The sequence below is a fragment of the Molossus molossus genome, unplaced genomic scaffold (assembly GCF_014108415.1).
Source record: "Molossus molossus isolate mMolMol1 unplaced genomic scaffold, mMolMol1.p scaffold_m16_p_14, whole genome shotgun sequence".
Classification (NCBI taxonomy): Eukaryota; Metazoa; Chordata; class Mammalia; order Chiroptera; family Molossidae; genus Molossus; species Molossus molossus.
Window position 1 is genome coordinate 9,009,949 of NW_023425349.1, and position 21,223 is coordinate 9,031,171.

A 21,223-nucleotide genomic window follows, 5' to 3' on the forward strand; every position below is an offset into this window, starting at 1 on the left:
TTTATTTTATTTTATTTATTTATTTTGCATTTATTTTTAGTTAGAGCGGGGGTGGAGAAAGGGAGGAAGAGAGAGAGAAAAACATCGATGTGAGAGAGATACATCGACTGGTTGCCACCCACCCTACCCCAACCGGGACTGGGGACAAACTGCAACCGAGGTACCTGCCCTTAGCAGGAACCGAACCCAGTACTCTCTGGACCGCAGGCTGACGCTCTAACCGCTAAGCCAAACCGGCCAGGGCAGATATGTGGAATTTCTCTAAAAATGTTTTTTAAATGATTTTATATATTTTTTTAACCTTAGTTCTGATTTTTTTTTTTTGCCTTAGAATGACAAAATTACAGTGTTGAGGATGGAACCACTTGATTGCTCAAGTCCCTCCATCTCAGTCACCACCAGAAAACAGACCTGTAGAGGAAAGGCAAGAGGGATGGATGGAGGAAACTAACATTTATTGAGTTCCTACCTTGTATCTTGGTAGGCGTTTAAGTCATTTATACATTCATTTTGTAGTTCAACAGATTTTTCTTGGAGAGTCTTCTATGTATCAGGCACAGTGCTAGTCATTGTATATAGAGCACTAAACAAGCAGACATATTTATAGCTGCTCTTATGGAGCTTAGAGGCTAGTGAGGAAAGGTACATAAATAAGTGCATAATATCAAATTATTAAATGCTATGAAGAAAATGATCAGGAGCCCAGCTGGAGCGGCTCAGTGGTTGTTGAGCATCAACCCATGTACCAAAAGGTTCCCTGTTTGATTCCTAATCAGGGCACATGCCCAGGTTGTGGGCTCAATCTCCAGTGGGTACTATGCAGGGGGCAGCTGATTGATGTCTCTCTCATTGATGTTTCTCTCTCTCTCCCTCCCTCCCTCCCTTCCTCCCTCTCTCTCAAATCAATACAAAACACATTAAAAAACAAATAAATACAATCTTTTAAAAAATGAGCAGGATACATGTGAGAATAAAAAAATGAGCAGGATACTTGTGGATGGGGCTTCTTTCTATAGGATTATCAGTGAAGATTTCTCTGAGGAGGTGTCATATCATTTGAGCCTTCAAGAATAATTATAACAGCCCTGGCCGGTTTGGCTCAGCGGTTAGAGCGTCGGCCTGCAGTCCTGAGAGACCCGGGTTCGGTTCCCACTAAGGGCACGTACCTCGGTTGCAGTTTGTCCCCGGCCCTGGTCGGTTGTGCGGGTGGCAGCCACTCGATGTGTACCTTTCACATCGATGTTTCTCTCTCTCTCTCTGTTCCTCTCTCTCCCTCCCACTCTACCTGAACAAAAAATGAAAAAAAATGTCCTCGGGTGAGGATAAAAAAAAAAAAAGAAAAAAAGAATTATAACAATAATAATCCTCACAAGAGTCCTCTTATAGGTGGGTCCTATCATTATCATCAGTTTACATATGAGGAAATGGAAGAACAGAGAGATTAAGTAACCTGCCTAAGGCTACATATTAGAGGATGCAAATATCATGAGAAAGCTTTCTAGACATAATGAATAGCACCTGCTATGGTCTTGAAAGTGGGAGAAGCAGGCAGGTCACCCACACACATATTCATGGTACTTGTAGAAGGACAGTGTAGGTAAAGCATGATGAGCAGGTGGTGGAGTGGCAGTAGATGATGTTGGACAGATAGGCAGCAGTCAGATCACCTGGAGAGATAGACCTTAAACAAGATGAGTGACACTCCAGTGTAAGGTTGGGGGAGAAGGTGGTTAAATCCAGGTAGGTTTGTAAATGTAATGGTGGGAGGATAACAGAGTTCCTTTCTGAAAGTTCTTATTTTCTTTTTTAAAAATATGTGTTTTTTCTTAACTTTTTCTTAACTTTTTTTTTTTTTTAAGGGGGGAGAGAGAGATAGAAACATTGATGTGAGAGAGAACATTGATCGGCTGCCTCCTGCATGCCTACTACTGGGGATCAAGACTGCAACCTTGTGCGTATGCCCTGACTGAGAATCGAACCAGGACCTCTCAGTCCCTGGAATGATGATGCTCAATCCACTGAATCACACCAGCTGGGCAAGTTCTTATTTTCTTTTTTTTTAATCCTCACCCGAGGACATTTTTGCATGTATCTTCAAGACAGAGTGGGAGGGAGAGAGGGGGAAGAGAGAGAGAGAAACATCGATGTGAGACACATCAACTGGTTGCCATTCACACGACCCCAAGCAGGGCCAGGGACAAACTGCAACCGAGGTACGTGACCTTAGCAGGGACCAAACCCGGGACTCTCTGGTCCGCAGGCTGATGCTCTAACTGCTGAGCCAAACTAGCCAGGGCAAGTTCTTATTTTCTTAATGAAAAATAATTTTTCTCATCTCTTGGCAGTTACATGAGTGAGGGACAGGAACTGAAGGTACAGGGTCTTGTGGGAAGTTAGAGAGAGGAGCAAAAATATGCACTAGGGGTCTTGGGTGGGGTGCAGGTTGTATCAGAAAATGTAATAGGCTTACTATACAATGTTGAGTGTCTGTTTGAGGTTTATCATCATGAATTTTAAGTAAAATCAACCTGTATAGTTACATGATTTTTCTCCAGTGATGTTCAGTTGGGGAATGCAGAGGGGTGGGTTCATCCAAGATTGGCATTCTACCTTTTGAGTTCAATGGAGGAAGAGAGTGTTTAAACTGTATTTGAAAAGGAATGATTATAATCATGTAATCTGGAGGGTGGTGTTGGGAAATAAGGGGGACTGATAGATAATTAAAAGGTGGAAGGTCCGTAGATTTTAGGTTGAAGAATTTGGGGGACTACACGAACACATAATGTGAAAGTGTATTAAAATATATTTAGTGAATGGATATTCTAATTTGAGATCTTAGAGGGGGTGTAGATCTCTGGTGTAACCACTGTAATAAGTGATTGAGATGGAGTGGATGGAAAGTTATTGGGAATGACATGATCTAGGTATGGAGACACTTGGGTATTGGAGGGTTTATTACTTTAGATGAAATTGCCAAGATTGATGACAGGGGTTGGGGTGAGAAAGAAGACTATGAGCCTAGAGAGCTCATTCAAGCTTTCAGTGAATGAGGAATATGACTGGAAGGTTGATGGATAACAGAAACAAATAAGGAGAGAAGAAGATGATGTAGTTGGATGGCTCAGGTCTCAAAGGAGCAGGGACTTTTTTAAGAAAAGAGAAGTTACAGTTTGGAAGTTGTGGGGCAAGAATACCTCCTCCACCTCCTGGCCTTGAGGACTTGGAGTGAAAAAGCAAACAGCAAAGGAAGCAATGTCCTTAGTGACCAGCAGGTTTCAATTAAGGCAGAGATGGAGGGAATGTTGTTGTTGATTTAATATGTTTTTACTTATTTTAGAGAGAGGAAGGGAGGAGGAGAGAGAGAGAAACATCGATGAATTGTCCATACACACCCCAGCTAGGGACCAAACCTGCAACTTGGGCATTGCCCTTACCGGGAATCGAACTGGCGACCTTTAGGTGCATAGGACAATGCTCAACCAACTAAGCCACACTGGCCAGGGCTTGAGGGAATGTTTTTTGTTTGTTTGTTTGTTTTTTAAATTTTTTATTAATTTGTTTTTGTTACAGATGTTTCTCATTTTTTTCCCCATTGACACCCTCCTCCCTTTTCCCCCTGCCCCATCCCCAGCTTTGTTGTCTATGTTCATTAGTCATGCATACATGCATGTGAGTTCTCTGGTTTATCTCTTCCCCCACAAAACCCCCCTCCTCTGAGGCTTGTTAGCCTATACCCCACCTCCATGTCTCTGGGTTAATTTTGTTCAGCAGTTTGTTTAGTTCATTATATTCCACAAATAAGTGAGATCATGTGATATTTGTCTTTCTCTGCTTGGCTTGTTTCGCTTAGCATAATACTCTCCAGGTCCCTCCATGCCATCTCAAAGGATAAGAGATCTTTCTTTCTTACAGCTGCATAGTACTCCATTGTGTACATGTATCACAGCTTTTTAATCCTCTCATCTACTGATGGACACTTGGGTTGTTTCCAGATCTTAGCTATTGTAAATAGTGCTGCTATGAACATAGGGGTACATATATTCTTTCTGATTGGTGTTTCAGGCTTCTTAGGGTATATTCCTAGAAGGGGGATCACTGGGTCAAATGGCAGTTCAATTTTTAACTTTCTGAGGTAACACCATAGTGTTTTCCACAGTGGCTGTATTAGTCTGTATTCCCACCAACAGTGTACTAGAGTCCCCTTTTCTCCACACCTTCACCAACACTTGTTTGATGATTTGTTGAGGGCAGCCATTCTGGCAGGTGTGAGGTGATACCTCATAGTTGTTTTAAGAGGGAATGTTTTTTTAAAAAGCAAGTGATGGCCCTGGCTGGTTTGGTTCAGCGGCTGGAGCATCGGCCCGTGTACAAGAGTCACGGGTGAGGCACATACCTTGGTTGCGATTTGTCCCTGGCCCTGGTCGGAGTTGTGTGGGAGGCAACCCATTGATGTGTCTTTCTCACATTGATGTTTCTCTTTCTCTCTCTCCATTTCCCTCCCATTCTATCTGAAGATAAATGGAAAGAAATCCTCAGGTGAGGATTTAAAAAATAATAACAATAAAAAAAAACTTAAAAAGAAATGATGACCCTGGCTAGTTTGGTTCAGTGCTTAGAGTATTGGCCCATACACCGAAGGATCTTGGGTTGAATTCCCAGTCAAGGGCCTGTATGTGGGTTGAACGTTCTGTCTCTAGCCCTGGTTGGGGCGCGTGTGGTAGGCAGCCAATTGATGTGTCTCTCTCATATCAATGTCTCCCCCCCCCCCCCAAATCAGTGGAAAAAATATCCCAGGTTTAGGATTAACAACAAGAAATATAAATAAAAAGAAGTGATGATTTATGGAAGTTTGCTGATTAGTGCTGGCATTCCAGAGGGGAGTGGAAGGTTCTAGAGGGAGGAGGGGTAGGTGTATGAGAAGGAATGGCAGTGTTGTATGTATGGTGGTTAGGGCAAAAATGGAAGACCAGGGACCCTTGAACTTTAGCACAGATAACTGAAGTAAACAGATGAATGGCATAATGGAATTAGCTCCCACCGCAACCCTGCCCCAGTCCCGAGAAGCAAGCCCTCTGTTCCAGTGCTACAGGCCTAAGTGCTCTTCAGAGAGCGTGGCAGCTTCCATGCAGCTTTCTCAAGGTCTCAAGGAGTGAGACTGCAATTTTCAGGGAGAGCGTCTGATGACAAGGTCTAATAGTGACTTTTCCAAGGTTGCACTGAATAAGTAGCAAAACAAGTCTCTTGCCACTAAACATCAGGTCTGCTCACCACTCTAATTTGTTCATTAAAAAAATTTTTTTTTATTGAATTTTTTTTTTTTTTTTAGAGAGGGAGAAAAACGTCGATGAAAGGGGACATCTATTGGCTGCCTCCTGCATGCCCCGCACTGGGGATCAGGCCCACAACCTGGGCATGTGCCCTGATCAGGAATCGAACCAGCAACCTCTTGGTACATGGGTCAATGCTCAGCCACTGAGCCACACTGGCTGGGCTCTAATTTGTTCATTTTAATTGAAGTGCTCATTTACCTTACTACTGGCAGAACTGGATCAATTAGACCATTAGAAAATGAAAATTAAAAAAATTAAACCTAGGCAGTGTTTCCACTTTGGGACCTTTGTGCAAAAAAAGATGAGAAATGGTTGTGCTGCACACAGGCCCAAAGAGCAGTAGTTGTGACCCAGTAGGGTCTGCATGACCTAGACTGTGTGCTTTACCCTCTTGCATGTATGTGTTCTTTCCTCAGGGTCATGTAGGCACAACAGCCACCAAGAAGATCGATGTCTACCTCCCTCTACACTCGAGCCAGGACAGACTGCTGCCAATGACCGTGGTGACAATGGCCAGCGCCAGGGTGCAGGATCTGATCGGGCTCATCTGTTGGCAGTACACAAGTGAAGGACGGGAGCCGAAGCTCAAGTAATCCTTCCTCTTTTTTGGCTGCTCTAGTTTCTGGCTGTCCTCTGGCTACCCATACTGTATTTCAGGCCCAGTCAGTCCTTCTAGGCATTGGCCTGGGAATCAGACATCCACACTAATGCAGGTCAAGTTGCTCACCAGATCTTGGGCCTGTGTATCTCAGGCTTATCTCAGAGAATCTGCTTGTAAATATACTGATAAATTTGTAAATCCAGATACAAGGAAATGCATTTTAGCAGTTTCAAACCCTTGCATGATGCTTGCTGATAAAAGTGGCATGGGAGTTAGTGGGAGGGAACTAATGTTTATTGAGTACCTACCATGAGCTGGGCACCATGCTGGGCATTTTGTACCTGATTTCTTGCTAAATTCTCCTAGCTCCCTGTGAGGTGAGCATTATGACCCTCATTCTGCACAGGAGAATTGCTACTTGCAGTTAACACCAGTGGGAGATGGCGGAGTCGGGATTTGATTCCTGGTCTCTTCCATGCCAAGGTTTTTGCATTATTTCCTTTGGTCTGAATTAGTTTTCTTTGTTGCCAGTCAGTGGCTCAGTTTTTCTCTCAATCACTCGACTATTCCTCATTAAACAATTATTTTTAAAATGTTGTGCTTGAAAATAGAGTCTCTGCTTATACATCATAACTTGAACTTGAAAGTGTTTTGCTGCATTGGTTCTCCTCTACTTAAATTTCTTATCTGATAGGCATCCATTTCTAGCTTTTTGTGCTCTTCCCAGCAGTAGAGTTTGGGAATCAGCAAAATGTAGTGGATGTCTTCATTGTGGAAATGCATTCTCATGCAGACGTTCTATTCTCACCTTTTCAGCATTAGAATGGTCAGCTGTTAGTTGTTGTTTTTACCCTTTAGGTACATTATATTTGCATTTAAAATTATTCTTTCAAGTTCTTATTGACATTGCCTGAATACATTGTGGATGTAAAGAAAACCTTTATTGCTTCTATGGCAATTGAAAGCCTTTTTAACCTAGATACCACCTAAGCTCAGAAAAGGGTTGAGTCAGCAGCTCTGCTCACTGATGAGCTATGGTTGTCCCTTTTCAGCATGAAGTGGGAACAAGAAAACAGGAAAGGGAGTCACGGTACTAGTAACTTTGTATATATTGTGAGTTGAAACATTGCTTAGTGCAGGAACTGAAGCTAAGGAACGTTCCCAGGGTCACACAGCTTGTAACAGAGACAGGACTGTGCTTGACATACCTTTTACAGATAAGGAAACTAAAGCTTTGAGAGGCTAAGTAACTTTCTTAAATCACATAGTTAAGTGGTAGAGCTGGTATTTAAACCCAGAACCTCTAACTCCAGAGCCCTAGCTCTTCACTATTACATTATACTCCGTACTGTGGAACTCTGCTATAGGTGATAAGAAAATATTTTTTGAGGCACACTTATTGGAGGCACTGTGCTAAATCTGGAAATACAGAAGTGAAAAAGACTGTGAATGCCATCAAGGACATTATTGTCTAAGGTAACTAGGCAATAACAATACAGTCCATTAGCAAGTAAAGTCGGGTTCTATGAGGAAGATCTGACCTCATATTTGGTGGTGAGAGTGGAGTCATAAAGAGCAGACTTGATTAAGTGACATCTAAATGGAAACCTGAAAGAGGAGTAAGAAAATGTGATGCAGAGAGGTTGACAGGAGGGGTTTCTAAACAGAGAGAAAGCATGGACTTCTGGTTATGATGACTATTTAAATTCATGATTTAATATATTCTGTTCCAAATACATAGTAATGGTAAATAAAATGCTATTGACAAACTTGTACTTAATAACAAGATAAACATCCTGGTGGAATAGAAACAGAACCAAGTACAGAAATAGAGTGTGCTGGGAGTCAATTCTTTTAGGGTATTACTGTGAACATGTTGTGAATGAGTTTTACCAGTATGTAAAATACAGATTTTTCTCAGGCTTCAGGGCAGCTAGGCAGGGCCTGAGTGGTCAGAGACCCCAGTCATCATTTCTGGGTAGGGAACAGTCTCATCCATCTACCTTTATGCCATACACATACTGTTATTTTCTAAGTATACCATGATGTCAAAAAAGAAAAAGAGAGACTCCTTGAGAATATGTGGACCAAGGAAACTTCATGCCAGCGTGGGCTCACAGGAAGTCTTACTGCTAGAAACTTAGAGCTAGGATGGGACTTTCCTGCCTATGAAAAGAAACAACAAAGCTACCTCAGTCTGTGACTTGTTTAAAGTTGTGTTTTTGGCAGGGGAGTAGAGGCAGCAGTAGGACCAGGACCTGGCCATGAAATGACTAGGTTTATGATTGCACTAGTGTTACCAAAGCATAGGACCCTGAGCAGCCAGAATAAGACCTGGTTCTAGACTAGATGCCTCTGCTCGGACAAGGATGAAAGAGGGTGGCAATAGCTTTAAAAGCACTGAAGGAAGTGGTGAGAGAAGAAGGGAGGGAGAGAAAAAGAGATAAAGTGTTTCTATTCAAAATGGGCTAGCAAATTAAATTCCAAAGCAAGTGAGTATAAGTAGTACTAAGAAAGACAGTAATCAGAAGAATTCACTTCCAACAAAATGTAATAAGGCAATCTGAAAATTAACTTTAAATAAATGTTTAAAATTATCAACAAGATGAAGGAATACCATACATGGTAAACTTTTAGGAAATTGTGAAACAACCAAGCAGATGAGAATCAAGAGGTGGATTTAGAAAAGAACCAATTAAAAGTACTGGAAATATAAAATGCAGGTATTACAGTTAAAAAAAAAATGTATGGGGCTCTGGCTGGTTTAGCTCAGCGGTTAGAGCATCGGCCCATGGACCAAAGAAACGTGGGTTCAGTTCTGGTCAAGGGCACGGACCTTGGTTGCAGGTTTGATACCCGGCCCTGGTTGGGGTTGTGCAGGAGGCAACCAATTGATGTCTCTCTCTCCTATCCATGATTCTCTCTCTCTCCCCCCTCTCCCCCTCTGTCTGAAAATCAGTGGAAAAATATCCTTTGGTGAAGATTTAAAAAACAAAAACAGAAGTATTAGAGCCCTAACCAGTTTGGCTCAGCAGTTAGAGCATCGGCCCCACTGACTAAAGGATATCGGGTTTGATACCCAGTCAAGGGCAGGTACCTGGGTTGTAGGTTCAATCCCCGGCCCCAGTCAGGGTTGTGTGGGAGGCAACCAATCAATGTGTTTTTCTCTCACATTGATGTTTATCTCTCTTTCCATCCCACCCTTCCACTCTATCTAAAAATTAATGGAAAAATATCGTTGTGTGAGGATTAACCAAAAAAAGTATGGGATAAACTCTAGGCTGGGCACAGTTAAAGAGGGAATGAATTAAAAGATAGTACTAATGAATTCTACCTAGATGTAACAGAGATAAAGAGATACAAAGAATGAAACATGAGTAAGATAAGAGACATGGAGGAAATATTGAAAGCCTTTCATGTGTGAAGCAGGAAATGGAGGGAATAGCGAGAAACAGTATTTAAAGAGATAATGCCAAAGATTCTCCTAGAATTGAATGCAGATATGGATGAGTCTTCCTAGTAAAAGCACATACAAATTAAATGAAAGAAGGATAGCCTTTTTAACTTAATGGGACTGGAGCAATTGGACACACATAAGCAAAAATAAAAACTACACCCTAAATCTCATACCTTATATAAAATTAATTCAAAATGAATTGTAGCCTGGCTGGTGTGGCCCAGTGGTTGAGCATCAACTCATACACCAAGAGGTCATTGGTTCGATTTCCGGTCAGGGCATATGCCCAGGTTATGGGGTATATGCTAAGGTTGAGGGCCAAATCCCCAGTGTGGGGGCCATGCAGGAGGCAGCCAGTCAATGTTCTCTCTCTTTGATGTTTCTATCCCTCTCTCCCTGTCCCTTCCTCTGTCTCTAAAATCAATAAAGAAAAAGAAAAGTTTAAAAAAACAAAATGAATTGTGACTTCATGTAAAGTATAAAACTATAAAACTTTTAGTAGAAAACAGGAGAAAAATCTTTGGGACTGAGCGCTAGATGAATAATTTTTAGTATATGTGCTGCCGAAGCGAGCACTAGATGAATAATTTTTATATACATGACACTAAAAAGATGATTCATAATGGGGAAAAAAAAAAAGAAGATAAATTAAACTTCATCAAAATTAAAAATTTTTACTCTATAAAAAATCCTTCCTTCTTTCCCAGTCCATAAGCTATCAGACAGCCATTGTGCTTCCTCCTTTTCCATGGGCCAGGAATCTTCATCTTCATCAGGCCAAGGGGGATGGAGGTTGTGGGAAGGTTTGAGCTGGTAACAGTGCATCAAACAGTAGAATTTAAGGCAAAACCATGTTAATAGGGATATTTTGGTAAACTACATAATGAAAAGGAACATACCACCAAGATAATATAATAATTCTGACTGTGTGTGTATCTAGCAACACAGTCTCAAAATATTTTAAGGGAGTAATGATGAAGGCATTGCTGATCCAGTCAAAATGGAAAATTTCAATTAATTCCTATTAGAAACTGGTAAATGAAGCAGACCAGATATTAGTAAGGAATAGGAAGAGTCAGCCAATTTAATTAGCAATTCTGAACCCCCAAAATAGTTTATAAGCCTATGAAATTGAGTACCTCTTACTAAAGTTTATATTCCTGAAGTATATCTAGCATGTTAGCATTTTTTAGTAGTTGTTCTGTAACTATATTTTGAATTACAGAATTACATTAAATTTAAATAAACCATGGTTTTTTGAAATATTTTACAGTTTTTACATGACACTGGATTTCTCAGTTGTGTTTGGTATAAGACAATCTATAAGTCCCTGGGATCTTGTCCTATCAGATAGTGTAGTGCAAGGTATTTTCTTTGTAGCTTATTTGTACTTACGTGTTGTAATAGGTCCTGTTTGATCTTTTCCAGTGGGTTGGCCCTTCATTCACAGGGGTCCAAATTGCTAGATGCATGGGAAAGAACCCCTTCCTCTAATTTCATTCTGGTTGTGAGGAAAACATTTATTTATGAATATTGCTCTTTTGTCTCTGTGCCTTGAAAACTGTTTATGGTAGTAGGCTTTGGTTTCAGGGAAGGAATGGAAAAATTAGCTGGAATTCTTGACTTTGTTAACTCTTGAGTAAAATTGAATGTATTTAAGCTGACTTCCTACTTATTTTGATGCAGTGATTTTAGGGGAAACTAAAATCTATTTGGTCATTTCAATCTCTGGGTTGTCGAATTTTTAAATAATACACTTTGTTATATAGATTCATGTTTATTGAATTGTGATCAGAAAATGTGGCCTATGAAATTGTTGGTTAGAGAATTATTTATATTTTTCAGCTTACTATACAATAAATTTTTACGAATATTTTATGGATTCTGGAAAAAATTATTCTGTATAGGTTACAGAGTTCAATATATATTTATTAAGTGAACATCTTTAATTACTATTCTTATATGTTTTGACTATTTCATCTATGGGTGATTTAGAAAAAGGGATTAAAGTTTCCATATTCTTGTGTGTTTCTGTCAATTTCTCTGGAGATTTTAAGTTTCCATTTTATATATTGCATTGCACAAAAAGATTCATGCATTTCATATCTTTATTGTGAGCTGTACTTTTTTCCAATATAAAACAGCCCTATTTGTTTTGTTTTTATATTGTGTCCTGCCTTTTTCTTTGCTTTATTCCAGTACTATTAGCTCTGCCCGCCCATTTGTTCTTCTTTGCACTAGTTTAGTCCAATATATCTTTGTCCAGCCTTTTACCTTTGTCTTTTTGATTTAGATATGATGAATAATTGTTTGAGGTTTTTCTTTTTGTAGATAGCTGAGGATTTATCTCATTCAATATCAAACTTTTAAAATATTAATAGTTTTTCATAGAAGCCCTCTAAGATGTGTTAACATTTTCCTTTCTTCTTAATCAGTGTATAACATAGTGGTTAAGTGTGGGATCCAAAGCCATAGTCTGGATTCTGGAGTTAATACCTTTAAGGATGATTTTGGATGAATCACTTCAGCCCCATATACTTTAGTTTTCATGTGTAAAACGAGAATAGAAACTTCCTAACAGGGTAGTTATGGCAAGTGCTCAGTAAATGTTCATTTCTGTTGCTGCTAAATATTATAACTATAACCAGCTACTATTACAACAGTATCATAATTTAGCTCTTTTCTGACCACTCAAGTAATTGTGCTTTGCCATGAAAGTATATAGGAATGTTTAACCTTACATTATATGTTTTCTGAAACTTTGCAATTAGAATACTTCATACTTTTTTTTTTTTTTTTTATATCTGCCTGCCCACCTCTATCTACTCTTTTCCCATTTCTTGGTTTCTGCTTCTACTTATATTCATTATGGTCATCATTGAGAACCGTTTACCTAAATAATACAGCCTAAGAGGCCCTTCCCATTCTGAGCCCCAGCTATGCTCCCATGCATCCTAACGCATCACATTCCTTACCTGGCAGCTTCTTGACACTGATACCATGTCTGCTTTTGCTGTTTCCTTAGTCAGAAGTACCTTTCTCACTCTTTTTCTTGATATCCTGCTTAATCTCAAAGGCTTAACTCCTTAGTCATTCATTCCTTCATTTAGCAAATATTTACGGAGTTCCCGGTTCTAGGTAATGAGGATAAAATGTACAAGAGAAATGTGATTGCCCCACTCAAAAATTTTATAGTTTCATGGGGAAGAAGAAATGATCAAATGCACTGGCACTTTGTAACTGGCTCATTTCACTTATCATTTGTATACAATAAATATTTATTGAGTGTTTTGCTATATGCCAGGCACTTTGCTGAGTATACGGTGTTGAATGGAACCAGATGTGGGCTCTCTCTCATGAATTCCACAGTCTAGTGAGGGAAAAGGGCAGAAAATTCAAATAATTAAACCAAATAATGTTTGTTTTAAAACTGAGCAAGTTCTCTAAAGGAAAGGAATGCTGTTTATGAGAGCTAGCCTGGGTTGAGTCGAGGAGAAATTCCCCAAGAAGGTGATACCAGAGGCCTTGGGAGGGGGAGGTCCTGGCAGATGGACCCACATGGCAATGATGCTGTGGCAGGAGGAAGCATGTTGTGGTCAGGGAACTAAAGAAGGCAAGTGTGGCTAGAGCACAAAGTAGGGGAGAGAAAATGGAGTGGAATGAGATTGACAGTTTAGATTGAGAGAAATGGACAGACTCTGGAAATACTTAAGTGGTAAAAATTCACATGATTTAGGAATGAATTAGACATGGGAAGAATGAGAGAGGAATGGTATCAGAGATTTCTAACTTGCACAACTTTATATGTTGTTCCTTCACTGAGATAGAGAGCATTGGAAAACTGGGTTTGGTTTGGTTTTGGTGTGTGACTGGGAGGAGGAGGGGCAGCCTGAGTTTGGTCTTCTGCCTATTAATTTGAGATGGCTTTTCTGTATCATAGTCATTTATATTTGCATGTTTGGAGTTTAGGGAAGAGAGATGTGAGCTAGAAATGTAAATTTAGGAGTCATCCACATAGAGATATTGATGGAAACTTCCAGTATGGATGAGTGAAAAGAGATAAAGGCCTAAGACTGGACGTTGAAAAACTGTGTGAATGGTGGTGCTGAAACGGGGTGTCCTAGAGAGAAAAATAGGTTCAGAGTGGGTGAATAAAGAGCTTGATTTTTGATGTAATGAAGGCTGAGTTTATTTGAGAGATGGATCCAAGTGAAGAAGTCTTATGAGCAGTAAGATAGATAGGAGTTTGGAGCCTGGACCATGTCTATTTTGTTAGCTTGTATTCCCAGTCAATAACACAGTGTGTATATTAATACATAGCATATGCTCTATAAATAATTGTGGGTTAAATAAGAGAGCATAGGAACATTCAAAGATCTGGACTGAAATGCTCCACCCTTGCCATGCCCAGGATGTCTTTCTCCCCATGTCTGCTGCTAGGACCAACTTCTGACTGTATACAAACCTTTATTTATTAAAAATTATAGAGTTAGCCCTAGTTGGCTCAGCAGTTAGAGCCCTGGCCCGTGGACCAGAGAGTCCCGGGATCGGTTCCCACTAAGGGCACATACCTTGGTTGCAATTTGTCCCTGGCCCCAGTTGGGGTCATGTGGGTGGCAGCCATTCGATGTGTCTCTCTCACATCAATGTTTTTCTCTCTCTCTTCTTCCCTCTCTCCTTCCTGCTCTATCTGAAGATAAGTGCAAAAAAAAAAATCACTGAGTTATATGTTTGCAACTTGGTGATATATTTATTTAAGTGATAGATGCAAATTTGGAGGGTTTTTGTTTTTTTTTTTTTATCCTCACCCAAGGACATTTCCCCATTTTTTGTTCAGATAGAGTGGGAGGGAGAAGAGGGAGGGAGGGAGGGGGAGGGGAGAGAGAGTGAGAGCGAGACATCGACATGAAAGGGACACATCGAATGGCTGCCACTCACACAACCCAACAAGGGCCGAGGATAAACTGCAACCGAGGTATGCGCCCTTAGCGGGAACCGAACCCGGGTCTCTCTGGACCACAGGCCAATGCTCTAACCGCTGAGCCAAACCGGCCAGGGCTGGAGGGGGTTTTTGCAAACACTTCCCAAATGCCAGAGTTACCACACCTACTAGGTAATAAATTGGTAGATACGAACACACTGGAGTGTCCACTATGTGTCACACTCCATGCCAAGTACTTTAATTGTATTATTTTATTCCTTATAACAGGTTTATAAGTCATAGATAGTAACAGTAGAGAACCTGAGTCTCAGAAAGTTAAGTAACTGGTTGAGAGCATATGTTTAGCAAGTGGCAGAGTCAGGATTTGAACCCAGGTGTGACTCCATTTCCCTTGCCTCTTAAATTATGCTATACAAAGAAATGAGGCTCTTCTCATGGTGATAGCAGCAGGGACATTATAGCCATTTGAGATTTTTCTCTCCCTCTTTTTATTTTTAAAATCACAGATTCAGCAAATATTTACATGCTGTTTACACCATCCCAGGCACTACGCTAGGCATTTGGAGATACAAACAATCAGAAAGCAAAGTTTATTATGGCCTCAAGATTCAGGCCAGAGGATGATACAAACACCAAATTGCACGGTTTCAGTTTCATTGTCATTGAGTCTTGCTATAATAGTGGACAACCAGAATGCTGTGGGGACATAGAGAAGAGTTTTTCTATTTTTAATCCTCACCAAGGACATTTATCCATTTATCTTCAGATAGACTGGGAGGAAAGGAGAAAGTGAGAGTGAGAGAAAGAGACGTCTGTCTATTGGTTGCCTCCCCATGACCCCGACCAGGGCCTGGGACCAAACTGTGACCAAGGTATATGCCCTTGACCGGAATCAAACCCCCTAGGGTGAGAAGAACTTTTCTAATTCTGCCTGAAGATGGAGGCCTGGGTGGAGTGGGGGTGCGAGGGATATCAGGAAGGCTTCCCACTAGAATGGATGCTTGAGCTAAATCTCAAAAGATAACTATATAGACTAGGGAGAGGAGGTGTCTGGCCTGAACAGTGATGGGAGCTGGCATTATGACCTGATCAGGGTACTATAAGCAGTTGGTGTTCCTGGAATGGGAGGAGATTGGGTTGGAAAGCAGGGCAGAGGATAATGCAAGACCTTGTGGAAACCAGGTACTTTTAATGGCACTTTTGTTTTTATTCAAAAGGAAATGAAAGGTTTTAAGGGGGGTGGGGCGACAGTATCACAGATGTGTTTCTGAAAGATTCCTCTGTAGTGGGATGGAGGGTGAATATTTACAAGGTGGATTTGTAATAGATTTTGTGGGTTTCTGCAATTTAGGTTTCTGCCAACGGAATTTGTTTGAAGAATCTCTCTAGTTCAGAGCAATACAAAAGAACTTTCCAGAAATGCCAGAAATTATGGAATTGGCAAACAAAGATGTTAAAACAGCTATTATAAATATATTCTGTATGTTCAAGATGATAGAGGGAAACATGAACATGAAGAAGAAAGAAGTAGATTATTTTAAACCCAAATAGAATTTCTAGAGATGAAAAATACAGTATCTAAAATGAAAACTAGACTATATAAAATTAACAGATTAGACACTGCAAAAGAAAAAACCAATGAACTTGAAAACATACAATAGAAACTATCCAAAAAGGAACTCAGAACAATATGATGGTCTTTCTTCCACTTAGAAATTAGTGGGTATTTTCTCCCTAAAACTATTTTTTACCAGAAAATTTAGACTTAACTATTCCTATGCGAGGTTGATATAGCCTGACAAATGTTATGATATTATTTATCAGATTTTACTTTCTATTTATTGGGGTTTTGTTTTAGATAAAATAAAATCTTAGTCTTAATCTTTTCTCTGACTTCAAACAGATGAATTTCTGAGCTGCAACCCTCAGGAACTTTCTTTTGTTAATGCCTGACACACTCTTAATATTGATTGGTCCTATCATCAGAATAAACAGCAAGGCCCAAGTAATAAGGGTACTGGACATTTCAGAATCATGCAGTCATATATTTTTCATTACAAATGTACACCCTGGCCAGTTTGGCTCAGCGGTTAGAGCATCAGCCCTCGGACCAGAGAGTCCCGGGTTTGGTTCCCGCTAAGGGCACGCACCTGGGTTGCAGTTGGTCCCTGGCCCAGGTTGGGGTCATATAGGTGGCAGCCACTCGATGTCTCTCTCTCTCACACCGATGTTTCTCTCTCTCCCTCCCTCCCTCTCTCCCTCCCGCTCTATCTGAAGATAAATGCAAAAATGTCCTCGGGTGAGGATAAAAAAAAATTGTTTTTTTCCTAATGAAAAGTTTTAGCTTTATTTGATAAAATATCAATAAGTGAAATTTAGTTAATTATATTTATTAAAGCTTTGATGATATAGATCTCCATCTCCCCAAATGGTCTCTTTGGCAACAGGCTCCATTTTGCATCCCTTTGTTGTTCAAACTTCCAATTCTTTCACATACTTCATGGTCCATGAGGGCACTGCTCCTTGCATATCCACCCAATTCGTAAATAAAGCCTCTTCCTCTGGATCCTGTTGTCCTCTACTTGTTCCTTAGTCTCTTGATTATTCCTCCCTCTTTAGTATTGACTCACAAATGGGATTTAACAGGTGTCTCTCTCTCAAACTATCTACCATGTTTCTGTTAGATAGTTAACTCTGCTTCTATGTAATCAGAGTAGTGGAATAAATCTTGGCAAAATGAGAATTCTTCATGCCAGGCTCTGTGCAGTCAATTAAGACATTTAGTCCTTACAAGACCCGTATGTAGTAGGTATGGTTATTTTCTCTAGTTACTGGACTTGGTAGAGAAAATGACCACAATTAGGAACTGGTATGTGGGTGAGGAAGGCAGTGCTCAGCCTTTAGGACAGGTGATTCTGTCTGTGTAGTGGGTGAGAGGTTTCCCACCCTTCTTTGTACTCTTCGATATTTCTTTTTTTATGCTCATCTGAGGACATTTTTGCATTTATCTTCAGATAGAGTGGAAGGGAGAGAGGGAGGAAGAGAGAGAGAGAAACATTGATGCAAGAGAGAGACATCAAGTGGTTGCCACCCACATGACCCTAACCGGGGCTGGGGACCAGCTGCAACCAGGGTACGTGCCCTTAGCAGGAATCGAACCCAGGACTCTCTGGTCCACAGGCCGACCCTCTAACCGCTGAGCCAAACCGGCCAGGGCTATTCCATATTTCTTTTTTTATATATATAATTTCTCTTTATTGATTTTAGAGAGAGAAGAAGGGAGAGGGAGAGATGACGAGACAACGATGAGAGAGAACATCGACTGGCCGCCTCCTGCATGCCCCCTACTGGGCATCAGGCCCACAAACTGGGCATATGCCTTGACCAGGGATCGAACTGGCAACCTCTTGGTGCACAGGTCAATGCTCAACCACTGAGCCACACTGGCCAGGCTATTCCATATTTCTTAATTGCCTACAGTAAGCATGTTTTTCTGTAATCAAAAATAAATTAAGCCCGGCCGGTGTGGCTCAGTGGTTGAGCATCAAACCATGCACCAGGAGGTTACTGGTTCGATTCTTAGGGCACATGTCCAGGTGTGGGCCCAATCCCCAGTGGGGGGCATGCAGGAGGTGGCCAATTGATGTTCTCTTTCACCGATGTTTCTATCTCTCTTTCCCTCTCTCTTCCTCTCTCTCTCTAAAAAATCAATAAAGAAAGAAAATAAATAAAAATAAAAAAAGTTAAGCCCTGGCCAGTTTTTCTCAGTGGTTAGAGCATCGGCCAGCAGACCAGAGAGTCGTGGGTTCGGTTCCCGCTAAGGGCACATACCTCAGTTGCGGTGCGTCCCCAGCCCTGGTTGGGGTTGTGTGGGTGGCAACCAATTGATGTGTCTTTCTCACGTCAATATTTCTCTCTCTCTCTTTCTCTCTCTCTCTCTCTCTCTCTCTCTCTCTCTCTTTCTTTTTGTCCCTCTCTCCCTCCCGCTCTATCTGAAGATAAATGCAAAAATGTCCTCAGGTGAAGATAAAGAAAAAATAATAAGTTAAATATTTTATAAAGAGAAATAAAAGTTGTATTACTCATCATGGAATTTCTGAAAAGTCAAGAAATTTAGAAATAAAAAAGTACTCATTGCTGAAATATAAATATAACGTTTGTAAACTTTTTGGTACCTTTTCTATTAGTCTTTTTTATGTATGTAATTGAACATTTTTACATTGTTGTAATACTTTCAGTGTTTTTTCCTCCATGAAAAAGTGAGATGCCAGTATTCATATCTTGATGAACTATAAAAATGCCTCTTTCATTCTTACCTCCTACTGGGCCTTCTCCCTTTGTCTTGAATTTCAACCTCTGACACATTGCTTAGAAAGCCCCATTTAGTTAAAAGTTATCAATGTGACAAGCAAGAAAAATAAAAGGAAAAGCTTATTATTTCTGTTCTCATTAAAACACACATCATTAATAATATCCTTTTGCCCTGGCCAGGTGGCTCAGATGGTTGGAGCTCTGTTCAGTACACTGAAAGGTTGCAGGTTCAGGGCACATACCCAAGTTGTAAGTTTGATCCATGGTCGGGGCATGTACAGGAGGCAACCTATCGATGTTTCTCTCTCTCTGTCTCTCCCTCCCCCAGTCCTACCCTTTTCTCTCAAAAATCAATAAAAAACATATCCTCAAGTCAAGATAATAATAATAATAATACCCTTTTTTTTATATATATATTAGAGAGAGGGAGAGAGGAAGGGAGAGGGAGAGAGAGATAGAAACATCAGTGAGAGAGAACATGAATTGGCCGCCTCCTGCATGCCCCCACTGGGAATCGGGCCCACAACCTGGGCATGTAATGTGATCGGGAATTGAACTGGCGACCTCTTGGTGCATGGGTTGACACTCAACCACTGATCCACACTGGCCTGGCCCCTTTATGTTTTTTTAAATGGGTACAGTGATTCAGTCTACACATTCATATATTCGTTCATTCAACTAATATTAGGTAAGTATCTTCTAAATGCCAGGCATTTGCTTTTCAGCGAGGATGCAGAGACAATAGAATCCTGATCTTTAGGAGAACATAGACGCATAAATAAGAAAAGGAACAATGTGTTAGAGTTAGTTATATGCAGAAATATTAACCAAATTCTTTAAGACCACAGAGGAGAATCACTTTTCCAGATGATTCTCCTAGAGAAATCAATGAAAGCTTTTTTATAGATAAGAAAATGGAGCTCAGAGAGATTTGGTCACACAGCTGGTTAATGGTTGAGTTAACATTAAAACCAGATCTGACTGCAAAACATCTCTTCATTCCACTGAACTATGTCATAAGGAGGCACCCCTGTTTTCACTGTTTTATAAGTTCCAGATGTTTTTATTTGGGAATTACTGAGTCAGAGACCACAGCTGCCTCCTTTTTCTCTCCCCACTTCAAAAAGACACCAATTTCTGATATGATCAGAGTAATGGAACAGAAGCAAGGAGGCCTGAGTTCTCTAGAACCAGCTTTGCCACCATTTAACTGGGTGATCATGGGCATGCTAGACTTCTTTTCTAGGCATCTATTTCCCATCTGTAAAAGCAAGGACACTGAAACAAATCTCTCTAAGCTTGTAATGTTTTATAAGTATTTTGTCACAGTTTCCCCTACTTTTCAAAGTAGAGGTGGGAGGGATTTCCTGTAGCATTTCCATAGGAACACACCATGGTTTTGGCAGGGAGATAGATGGGGGATTAAGAGCGAGGATTTTTTATTTATTTTTAATTTTTTAAAATTCTCATCTGAGGATATGTTTCTGTTGATTTTTAGAGAGAGGAAAGGAGGGAGAGAGAGAGAGAGAGAGAGAAACATCAGTGTGAGAGAGAGACATCGATCGATTGCTTCCACACACACCCCAAATGCGAATTGAGCCCGCAACCTTTTGGTATACAGGACAAAGCTCCAACCAACTAAGCCACCCAGCCAAGGCAGAAGTGAGGGTTCTTGAGTACCTAGTTTTGAATCTCAGCTCTGTCACTTACATGCAGTTTAATCTTGAGCAAACCATTTAATGTTGTTGAGCCTCAGTTTTCTAACTTGTACAATAGACATAATGATGTGACTAAGCTGATAATGAAGATTCAGTGAGCTTATATGTCTAAACCACTTTGCACAGTATCTGGCACATAGCACTTCATAAATGTAGCTAATGATACTGATGTTATTCTATTAGTACTAATTTGGAGTCCTGAAGCAATTTCAGAAGTCAAAATACCACAATACCTGTACCTACTTTTATTAGTCATTCCTTTGTACAGGCATAAAGGGACCAATATGTCCATGCATAGAATATGGGATTTTAGTCTTTTTTTTTCTTTAGGCATTCAATTAAGAAAGTTAGGGGATGGAGCACTGTTTGCTGCTAAACTTTACTGATGACCCAGAAAAGCAAACCGTCCCTTAGTTTTGTATAATACAGAGTGAATCATTCATTCTTTTGTTTGCTGTGTTCCCAGTGCTCAGGACAGGCCACAGCACTCAGGCAATATGCAAATGTTTTTTGAAAGAATAAATGATTTCACACTTTGTATTAGAAGTGGGGAGAATAACAGCACTTGGCAGTGAGTCTTTGGGCTCTCAGATCTTTGTGACATTTGTTGAGTTTGTTTTGAGGGGAGTTAGGGGCGTCCCATGACAAACAAAGCAGAATTCTTCTGATACCAATGTTTGGCTTTCTGCTTTGATCAATAGGCTTATTATTTGCCCTTGAAACCTCTGTGGTGCTGGGGAATCACAGGCATTCCTCAGGATGATTTACACGGCAATAAATAATCTGTGCTATCCATTGCTTGCTTCATCAGTGTCTGTCCTGGTTATAAAACCCTGAAGGCTCAGTGGCCCCAAGGCTGGATCA

General features: G+C 40.5%; 1 protein-coding gene across 19 annotated transcripts in view; it reads left to right on the top strand.

The window, feature by feature from the left end:
* Nucleotides 1–21,223, top strand: part of MAPKAP1 (MAPK associated protein 1) — a 236,174-nt gene that overhangs the window by 106,254 nt on the left and 108,697 nt on the right. For all 19 annotated transcript variants that reach the window (XR_004959477.1, XM_036260486.1, XM_036260494.1 and 16 more), the window contains one exon: nucleotides 5,747–5,919. Coding sequence is in view for 18 of the 19 variants with exons in the window: in XM_036260486.1 (XP_036116379.1) it covers nucleotides 5,747–5,919 (173 nt within the window). In the remaining variant the exon portion in view is untranslated. The remainder of the gene's footprint in view (nucleotides 1–5,746; nucleotides 5,920–21,223) is intronic.